The 11,098-nt window shown below is 44.7% G+C and overlaps 1 protein-coding gene across 1 annotated transcript; it reads right to left on the bottom strand.

The window, feature by feature from the left end:
* Nucleotides 1–8,003: 8,003 nt before the first annotated feature.
* LOC123122967 (protein PHLOEM PROTEIN 2-LIKE A10) lies at nucleotides 8,004–9,621 on the bottom strand. Its single transcript, XM_044543352.1, has one exon. The coding sequence runs from the start codon at nucleotides 9,473–9,475 to the stop codon at nucleotides 8,345–8,347; it is 1,131 nt and encodes a 376-aa protein (XP_044399287.1). The 5' UTR covers nucleotides 9,476–9,621; the 3' UTR covers nucleotides 8,004–8,344.
* Between the last annotated feature and the right edge of the window lie 1,477 nt (nucleotides 9,622–11,098).

The following is an 11,098-nucleotide window of genomic DNA, read 5'->3' as shown; positions in this document are numbered from 1 at the left end:
GGGGTTTGTGTGTCCTAATATTACTTTTGTTGACTACAGTTGAAGCTTTAGCATGATCCTTCATTCTAACAGGGAAAGGTGGTTTCTCAACATAAGCAGTAGGAACAATAGGATCATTATAAGTGATAGTCTTTTCTTCAACTTTAATAGGTGCAACTACTTTTACTTCAATGGGAGGATTATATTTAAACCACTTCTCCTTAGGGAGATCAACATGAGTAGCAAAGATTCACAGAAAGAAGCTACTATCTCAGAGTCAAGTCCATATTTAGTGCTAAACTTACGGAAAACATCGGTATCCATAAAAGATTTAACACAACCAAACTTAGGTGTTATACCTGACTCCTTACCTTCGTCGAGATCCCAATCTTCAGAGTTGCGTTTAATTCTCTCCAATAAATCCCATCTGAATTCAATAGTCTTCATCATAAAAGAACCAGTACAAGAAGTATCGAGCATGGAGCGATTGTTGTCAGAAAGCCGAGCATAAAATTTTGAATAATCATTTCTCTTGAGAGCTCATGATTGGGGCATGAATATAACATTGACTTAAGCCTCCCCCAAGCTTGAGCGATGCTTTCTCCTTCGCGAGGCCAAAAATTATATATATAATTACGATCACGATGAACAAGATGCATAGGATAAAACTTCTGATGAAATTCCAATTTCAATCGTTTGTAGTTCCATGATCCCATATCATCACATAGCCTGTACCATGTCAATGCATCTCCCTTCAAAGATAAAGGGAAGACCTTCTTCTTGATAACATCATCGGGCATACCTGCAAGCTTAAATAATCCACAAACTTCATCCACATAGATTAAGTGTAAATCGGGATGCAATGTTCCATCTCCTGTAAAAGGATTAGCTAGCAGTTTTTCTATCATACCCGAAGGAATTTCAAAGTAACATTTTCAGTAGGTTCAGTAGGTTGAGGAGCAACTATTTGCTCTACCGGTCGGGGTGAAGATACCCCGAACAAGCCCCTCAAAGGATTACTTTCCATAGTAACAAGTGACAGTAAATTTCAGCACACTATATAAATTTTTCCTTACCAAATTCCACCTACCAAAGGCGCTTCACTCCCCGGCAACGGCGCCAGAAAAGAGTCTTGATGACCCACAAGTATAGGGGATCTATCGTAGTCCTTTCGATAAGTAAGAGTGTCGAACCCAACGAGGAGCAGAAGGAAATGATAAGCGGTTTTCAGTAAGGTATTCTCTGCAAGCACTGAAATTATCGGTAACAGATAGTTTTGTGATAAGGTAATTTGTAACGGGTAACAAGTAACAAGTGTAAATAAGGTGCAGCAAGATGGCCCAATCCTTTTTGTAGCAAAGGACAAGCCTGGACAAACTCTTATATAGAGAAAAGCGCTCCCGAGGACACATGGGAATTATCGTCAAGCTAGTTTTCATCACGCTCATATGATTCGCGTTCGGTACTTTGATAATTTGATATGTGGGTGGACCGGTGCTTGGGTGCTGTCCTTACTTGGACAAGCATCCCACTTATGATTAACCCTATTGCAAGCATCCGCAACTACAAAAGAAGTATTAAGGTAAACCTAACCATAGCATGAAACATATGGATCCAAATCAGCCCCTTACGAAGCAACGCATAAACTAGGGTTTAAGCTTCTGTCACTCTAGCAACCCATCATCTACTTATTACTTCCCAATGCCTTCCTCTAGGCCCAAACAATGGTGAAGTGTCATGTAGTCGACGTTCACATAACACCACTAGTGGAGAGACAACATACATCTCATCAAAATATCGAACGAATACCAAATTCACATGACTACTTATAGCAAGACTTCTCCCATGTCCTCAGGAACAAACGTAACTACTCACAAAGCATATTCATGTTCATAATCAGAGGGGTATTAATATGCATATAGGATCTGAACATATGATCTTCCACCAAATAAACCAACTAGCATCAACTACAAGGAGGAATCAACACTACTAGCAACCCACAGGTACCAATCTGAGGCTTTGGGACAAAGATTGGATACAAGAGATGAACTAGGGTTTTAGAGGAGATGGTGCTGGTGAAGATGTTGATGGAGATTGGCCCCTCCCGAAGAGAGGATCGTTGGTGATGACGATGGCGATGATTTCCCCCTCCCGGAGGGAAGTTTCCCCGGCAGAACAGCTCTGCCGAAGCCCTAGATTGGTTCCGCCAAGGTTCCGCCTCGTGGCGGCGGAGTTTCTTCCCGAAAGCTTGCTTATGATTTTTTCTCAGACGAAAGACTTCATAGAGCAGAAGATGGACACCGGAGGCCTGCCAGGGGGCCCACAAGGCAGGGGGCGCGCCCAGGGGGTAGGGCGCGCCCCCACCCTCGTGGCCAGGGTGTGGGCCCCCTCTGGTATTTTCTTCGCTCGGTATTTTTTATTATTTCCAAAAATGACTTCCGTGGAGTTTCAAGACTTTTGGAGTTGTGCAGAATAGGTCTCTAATATTTGCTCCTTTTCCAGCCCAGAATTCCAGCTGCCGACATTCTCCCTCTTCATGTAAACCTTGCAAAATAAGAGAGAATAGGCATAAGTATTGTGACATGATGTGTAATAACAGCCCATAATGCAATAAATATCGGTATAAAAGCATGATGCAAAATGGACGTATCACATCCCTAGACCATATCGGCGATCTCAAAGCTCCAGGACCGGATGGAATGCCATCTATTGTCTTCCAGCGTCACTGGCACTTCATGGGTGGCTATGTGGTGGATGAGGTTCTCAAAGTACTGAACGGTGCTGACATGCCAGAGGGGTGGAACGACACCCTGGTGGTTCTCATCCCCAAGGTGAAGGATCTGAACAGGATCAAAGATTTGAGACCCATCAATCTTGGCAACGTGGTGTACAAGCTCGTTTCAAAAGTCCTTGCTAATCGGCTGAAAATTGTGCTCCCGGACATCATATCTGAAAACCAAAGTGCCTTTGTCCCGGGTCGGCTCATAACGGATAACGTGTTGATAGCATATGAGATTTCACACTTCATTCGGAATAAGAGGAATGGAAGAGAGGGGGTGGCTGCAGTCAAGGCGGACATGAGCAAAGCATATGATAGGGTCGAGTGGAATTTCCTTGAAGCCATGTTGCGCAAGATAGGCTTTAGGACCAGATGGGTCAACCTCGTCATGAAGTGTGTACGCACAGTAAGATATCAGATTAAAGTGAACGGGGTGCTCACTGACCAGTTCTGCCCAACCCGCGGCTTGCGGCAAGGGGATCCGCTGTCGCCATATCTCTTTATCATATGTGCGGAAGGACTGTCGGCACTACTGCATGAGGCGGAAAGGGAAGGAACAATCACTGGGGTCCGAGTATGCCAATCAGCACCGGCTGTCTCACACCTTTTCTTTGCTGACGACTCAATGGTCTTACTCAAAGCAAACCAAGAGGAGGCAATAGCTCTGCGGGAGGTATTGGACCTTTATGAGAACTGCTCGGGGTAGTGCATTAACCTTGAAAAGTCTGCACTCATGTTCTCCCAAAACACTTCATTGCAGGCCAAGGCCGAGGTGAAGGCAGAGCTAGACATTAGTAGTGAAAACTGGAATGATAGATACCTGGGTTTACCCGTGCATGTGGGCAGATCAAGGTGCAAAGTGTTCGGCCACATCAAGAAAAATTTGTGTGGAAGAATGCATGGATGGCAGGAGAGGCTGTTGGCCAAAACCAGCAAGGAAACGTTGATTAAAGCGGTCGGGCAGGCTATTCCCACATTTGCCATGTCCTGCTTTGATCTAACTAAGGGTTTCTGTAAGGAGCTAGACACACTCATGAGCAAGTTCTGGTGGAGCCGACAAGATAAAGAGGCGACCATGCATTGGATCAGTTGGGAAACCCTTAGTAAACCGAAAGCTTTGGGCGGGCTGGGCTTTAGGAACATGCATGATTTCAATATTGCAATGCTCTCCCGTCAGGGGTGGCGTCTCTTGCAAAACCCGGACAGTCTCTATGCTCGCATCCTGAAGGCACACTACTTTCCTCACTACACCGTGCTGGAAGCAGAACCTCGGGATGGCATATCTTACTCCTGGAGGAGTATCTTGCATGGACTTGAGTTAGTCAAACAAGGATACATATGGAGAATCGGAGATGGCATGCAAGTAAAAATCTGGTCGGATCTGTGGATTCCCAGGGCATGGTCGCGCCAAGTTATTACCCCACGAGGAGAGAACATCCTAACTAATGTTAGTGAGCTCATTTGTCCGGTCACTGGCTCATGGGATGCTCAGCTGGTGAATGACTCCTTTGGCTGGATGATGCTCGACATATCCTGCAAATCCCTCTTCGGGATGGAGTAAGTGACTTTATTGCCTGGCACTATGACAGCAAGGGACAGCACGTCCGCAACGCATACAAGTTACAGGTTCAGCTCGGTAGGAATGGCAGTCCGGAGAATACCGGGAGCAGTAACACAATAGCTGGCAATTTAAATGAGTGTGCGGACCCGTCTTGGAAGCAAATCTAGAAACTCCCATGTCCTCGCAAGATCCAGATGTTCACATGGCGCCTGAAGCATGAGTCTTTAGCTTTCCGTACAAACCTTGTGAGAAGATGTATGAAGCTAGAAAGCACGAAATGTTTGTTCTGCGGCTGCGTTGACGAGGATGGGGCGCATCTATTTATCAAATGCAAGTCAGCGAAACCGGTGTGGCGAGCGCTTGGACTGGAGAAGGAGAGGCAAGACCTAGAAGACATAACATCTGTGCATGTCATGCTTGATTACTTGTGGGGGCTAAATGAAAATAAGCGGGTTCAGATACTCACCATGTGGTGGCACTGGTGGAATAACCGGAACAGGGTGCGAGAAGGAGAATTGGCCGTAGCCTGTGACGAGCTTACCCGGCGTGTAATGTCCAATACCATGGAGTACATACAAATCTTCAGCAACAAGGAGAGGAAAAATGAGCAGCTGAAATGGCTTCCACCAAGCGCCGGCATTCTCAAGGTGAATTTGGAGGGTGGTTTCAGACCAGGCGAGGATTCGGCAACCTGGGGCGTGGTGGTTCGCGATGATTCTAGTGACGTGATCTCAGCTCGTGCGGGCAGAACCGAGCAGGTGGCTGACCCCTTCGGCGCTGAAGTGATAGCTTTCACCCAAGCCATCAGTGCGGCTGCTGAACTTGGCGCTCTCTGGGTGGTGTTTGAAACGGACTCCAAGCTCCTACAAGAAGCACTGGACCTTGGCAGGGTGGATTCTTCTCCGTTTGCGGCCATGATCGAAGACTCTAAATTCCAGCTTAAAATGTGGTTCTCAAGACATCAGGTGCTCCTGTGTCGTCATGAAGCTAACTCTGTAGCGCATGTACTTGCTCAGGTCGGGCGAGATTGCCTACCGAATGAGTGTATGATGTGGGTCTCTGATGTACCGCCCCAAGTGGCGCTTTGTGTCTTGGGCGATTTGCCCGAGCACCGTTAAGTTATAAAGCTTTGCTTTCCCTCAAAAAAAAAAAAGAGCCCCGATAATCCATCGCTCTATTATATTGGAGATGCTATGCCTTAACAATACTTTCTGGATTTTTGTGGGTGCTTTTGAGAATCCAATAATTCAATCGATTCCCTCCGTTCACTTTTGTAAGTCATTTCGGACAACTAAAAATGGATTAATTTGCACACTGTCTGAAATGTCTTCAAGGCCTTATAAAAGTGAACAGAGGGAGTATTATACTATTTCTCTCTGCACTCGCAGTTAAGCACTATGACAAAGTCTATTTTCTCATCACAATAATTCAGATCATTATGTTTCAACCACACACAATTCAACATCATTTCTCCCCAAATTTGAGATTTTAAATTCAAAAAATCAAACCCAAGCATAATATAAAATGCATCAAGTAATATAAATTAAGCATGAAGAAGTTCGTTGCCCATGGAGCTGCCACAGATGCCCAACAAGGTGATCATAAAGTTATCATGCTCCACGGGGTCATCGATCTGCACTTCCAAAACGAAAATCCAGGGTCGGTTTTCATTCTTGAGAGGTGCAGGCATCACATATGCGTGTCCCTCATTCTCATACTCCCTCCGTTCCAAATTACTCGTCGTGGTTTTAGTTCAAATTTGAACCAAATTACTCGTCGTGGTTTTAGTTCAAATTTGAACTAAAACCACGGCGAGTAATTTGGAACAGAAGGAGTAGATGCCAGCAAGGCGTGACTGCACATTACTGTAGCATAATTGCTGGGAATCTAACACACTCTATGCAGATAACATTATCATGCAAACACAGGAACGCTGCAACAAGTGCTAGCAGCAATGTTCTGTGTCAGTACAACCACTAAGGTAGCAATTTGACATGGTTACCTGGTCTGCCTTCAGATTTCTTTCGGTCTGCGAACTTTACACCTTTTATAGAATAAATACAGCAAGTTTACATACAGGAAACCATAGAGCAGACAACATCATCGAGCTCTTGACTGGCAAAACACTGCAACTATTCCAGTAGAATTGTGATGTAGAAGTGCTGGGTTTTTCAGAAACAAATTGGAAACTCACTCGTTGCCTGGAGCGCAAGACTGTCGCCCGCATGAGGTGCTATTTTCATATGCAAACAAAGTATCACCATCTATAGTGTAATATGTTTCAGCTATAAATTGGAAACACAATCATGGAGTACTTTTTCTAGGCCGAAAGAATGTTAAAACCCAACCCATTGCACTCCATATAGCAAATTCAATCTTGATATGATGTGAACCGAACAAAGCATCACAAATAGACCAAAAAAGCATACAGACATGTTAAGCAGTCCAAAGTACATACAAAATATTTAAATAAAAGTTGATGAAATACTGAATCTCTGAAAAAGTTACAACTGAAGGGCACCAGGATAGTGCACTTCTGTAGAAATGAATGTATGCCTTTAGAATCCCTTCTATGAGTTGCTCAAAAAAAAATCCCTTCTATGAAGAAGCATCTTTTCTGAATCTGAGAGACTGCTAATACTTGTCCAGATACTTGTAAAAGACAACCAACTGCGGCTATTATTAAACGAAAATAGTGTCAATTTCATACACTGCATGGCTCACCAATGATTGATCACAATCACACAAATATTCTGCGGAACTCGAATTTGAGTAAATATGGATATTTTGAGATGACATTAACCATTTGCGTGTTTACACTAAACACACTTCCCTTACTTTTTTTTAGGGAAAGTCATCCGGCGAGCATTAAAATTATACATTGCAAGGTTATGGATAATCATAAGTTGACCAGATTCAGTGGAAAACGACAACAAGACAGTAACAAACATGTTTTCATCAAGAAGATATTATCAAAGCAGCTATATCCTTGTCTACTAACTTCCCACACCTCTCACAATTCGCCATATATCTTCCACTAACTTCACAAAGTGTCAGAGTTAATAAAATATTCAAACAAAATACTGATGTAAAGTTTATAGTTCTTGTGTGTGAAATACTGTAACTTCCACAAGGAGACATGGTGAAGGCCCCTCCAAAGCTCAGTGGATACTGCAGTTTCTTTTCTTCATATTACCATGAAGCCATGTCCAAGAGGAACAGTTTAAAATGGAAGTTAGAGAAACAATATGCAATTAACAAGCAGTCAAATCTAACACCAGTATGTCAAAAGCTGTTTTGGCAACTGTATCATGTAAACTAAGACGGAGGAACTGAAATCTAATCTGTTAGTATCTTATCTTTGGGGAGGAGGGGGGCACTTTCATGGGACAATACATCGACACCACTAGGGTAATGTTTGTAAGATCCCATTCAATATGTGATACCTACTGCTTCATGTATGAATTCTTAGGAACCTCTAGTACACAGGATGGATAATAGGTTTTCGTCCCGAATCTACATAGGATTAATATTGAGCTTACTAAAAACTTTGAATCCAAACAAAGCATTCACAAATTGTGAAATGAGGACGTTAAGCTATGTTTTACATTATAGAGAACAAAAGATACTTGAAAAGCAATTTACAAACATATAATAGATCGACATGGATAGAAAACAAGACAATTAGGAAACAAACCGGAAAACTTTCGATATTGATGATATCAGCAATGTTACAATGATAAAGATGCCAGTGATACAAATTCCTTCAAACATACAAAACATCTCCATTCCAAATAATGCCGCAAACACACTTTCTCAAGGGCACAACAAATCAACCACTCCCATTACAGCCATGAATAACAACCCCAAACATAAGCCATAATAAAGCCTTGCAGCCAAGTACCCCCTTTCAGCTCTTTTTTTAGTTGAATTTACAGTTTTTCAGTACAATTTTACCTATGGTTTGTACATAAACAATGTGCAAATAATACAAGCGAAAAGCCCCCACCCTGTTGACTGCATGCTCAAGCGGTAACCAGGAATCGAGTTCCATTCAACACATGCAGGCACAATGTTATGCAGATCGTGGCGACAACCATAGACTTATCACTCATATACCTCACGGCGCGCAGTCCGCTGTCGCACACGGTGTCCCCACTCTTCCTCGCCCCATCGTGCAGCTTCCACAGCACAAACTCAAGAAATGACCTCACAGTCTCAAATGTCACCCTCCCTGTAACATCAAGCACAAAATTCCTGTTGCTTGGCACTGCCAATGTGCTAGAGACTGTCTCCACCCACCCTTCCGCAGCTCTGCTAGCGCCACTGCCACTGCTATTGCTCTTGCCATCGCCATTGTTATCCAATTTACTATTGGCCTTGGAGATAACTTGGTGAGAGGTCTTCACCAAAGTCTCCACTGCCCCATTGCATACTGAAACAAGCAATTCCTTGACCTTGGCGTCGTGGGTTGGATTGGTGAGCCCTTCGAAGAGCTGCTCGTAGGTATTGATGTGTATGGTCTTGTCAATGAACACCCCCACGGCGGTGCCGACGAGGACCTCAACCCAGCTGCTAATCGCCTTGTGCCCCTTTCCCGTTGCAACCACGTTGACCCAATCGGGCGATGAGGAGGTCTGCCCGGGAGGAGACGGCGCGGAGTAGAAGGCCATTACGAGGTGGCGTGCGAAGCTCCCGGCGACAGCGGACGCGAGGCGCTCCCCGGAGTCGGAGAAGAGCTTGTCGACGAGGCGGTCCGTGAGGGCCACCTTGTCGCCGGAGCCGGGCCCGGGGGCGGAGCCGACGCCGCGGAGCACCCCGGCCGCGATGGCCTGGGAGAGCGCGGAGACGGTGGCGGAGACCTCGGGGGAGGCGGCGAGCTTGGCGAGCTGCGCGACGCTGCGGGGGAGCTCGTCGGAGTCGGAGCGGACGAAGTCGGCGAGGTCGGAGGAGACCAGGGCGGCGGCGTCGGCGGAGGACGCGGCCGCGTCGAGGAAGGCCGCGAGGGCGGCGGCGAGGCGGACGAGGCGGCGGCGGCGGGCGGCGACGGCCGGGAGGTGGTAGATCTTGTACGCGCCGTAGGCCGACGCCGTCCCCAGCGCCGCGAGGAGGAGCCAGCGGCGGCGGCGGCGGGAGAAGGCGACGAGGCCGTCCATGGCGGTCGCCGCGCTGGTCAACGGGGCTGCTAGGGTTCGGATGGGGGACGCACGGTCGGGGGCGGCGGTGCGGATGAGCGTGGCGTGAAGGACTGCCGTGATGGGTTGGTTGTTACGCGGCGGAGTCGCCGATAAAGACGATGGGGTCCGGTGGGCCCACGGCCGACTACTTCCCAGCTTTGTGCTCCTCACGAATTCCACTCTTTTTTTTAGAAACTCCTTTTTTTTCCAGCGTGACGAATTCCACTCACTGTGGAATCACACGGAATATCTATCTGAAGCCTGTGGATTTTGGGGCTGCAATGGCCTGGGCTTCGTGAGCCGCAATATGGACCATACATACTTTGGGCCGAGAAAGACACGTGCAGTTTTTGTTCCGCAACCAAAGATAATGCCTTCTCGCAAAAAAAAAAAAAGATATCGCCGGGCCGATTGCCTCTATGGCTTCTCTTAAAAGAAAAAAAACTCTGTCTCTACATGCAGGCATGCAGCTTTGTAAAACATCATTCCCTAAAAAAAACTTGTAAAACATCAGCTTCTAAGGCATTGATGTGATAAAAAAGAATCTGCCTCTATGGCATTCAGCTTTGTAACATCAAGCCCATACTACTGTTTTCCCCCCTAAAAAGAACATCATACCAATAAATTATACTCCCTCCGTTCCATAGAGTTTAGTTCAAATTTGGACTGAAATCATGACCATAATTATTGAACAGAGGGAGTATATATAACTAAATAGGTGATCCTTGTTAACTTGCTTCTCACCACATGCAATTATGCATAAAAAACACAATTCAACCGTCAACCATGTATGAAAAGACCCACCTCAACATGCAATCATGCATGAAAAACTATTATACTAATCATATTAAATAAACATTTTATAATTATTAAATAAAAAATATAATGGATCATATCTAATTTAATTTCAATTCTTCTAGTATTAATTAAATTATCATGCTCCAGTCACATTTAGATATATTGCAAAAATTCCTGCAACAATGCGTGGGATGTCATCTAGTTGAATGAGTAGATAACCATTCATTTCTCAAAATGTTTTTCGTGTTCATTTTGTCTGTTTTTGTTTGTTTTCCTTCTTGTGCTTTGAGTGTTCACATCAATTTTTTACTAAGTAAGATACTCTCTAACTTGTATAGTGGGAGATCCACATTAGAAATCAACGGGAGGGCGAGTTGTGCAATATTTTCTACATAAGGTGGACTATAAGGCTGCGTTTGTAAGAGTTTCACTTCACCTTAAACTCCACTCCACCACGAAACTCTAGATTTGTAAAATATATTTGTCTAACGACCAAGCTCCAAATTAATTCAAATTTTCAAAGGAGATTATAGTGAAAACTCTAAAGTACCCTTCCACCTGCCTCCTTTTTCCTCGGAACCTGGTATGCATCGGTTCAGGAACCGTTTTATTGATTATTTGATTGTCTTCTCTCTTTCTTTGTTTTACATCACGTGTCAATGAGTAATGATATTTTCATATTTCTATAATTAATAATAACCAAGAATATAAATGCAAGGAATTGAGATATCAGAATTTTCTGATGGAAAAAATCCGGTTGGGATTCATAGGTTCGCTATTGCATTTCCCATGAAAGCGGTGATG

The sequence above is a fragment of the Triticum aestivum genome, chromosome 5D (genome assembly GCF_018294505.1).
Source record: "Triticum aestivum cultivar Chinese Spring chromosome 5D, IWGSC CS RefSeq v2.1, whole genome shotgun sequence".
In the NCBI taxonomy this organism is placed as follows: Eukaryota; Viridiplantae; Streptophyta; class Magnoliopsida; order Poales; family Poaceae; genus Triticum; species Triticum aestivum.
The sequence above is the reverse complement of the archived record's forward strand: the minus strand, read 5'-3'. Positions and strand labels throughout refer to the sequence as shown.

Bases quoted from the DNA above. Each gene is read 5' to 3' on its own strand.
- LOC123122967 (XM_044543352.1), bottom strand. From the start codon at position 9,475: ATGGACGGCCTCGTCGCCTTCTCCCGCCGCCGCCGCCGCTGGCTCCTC.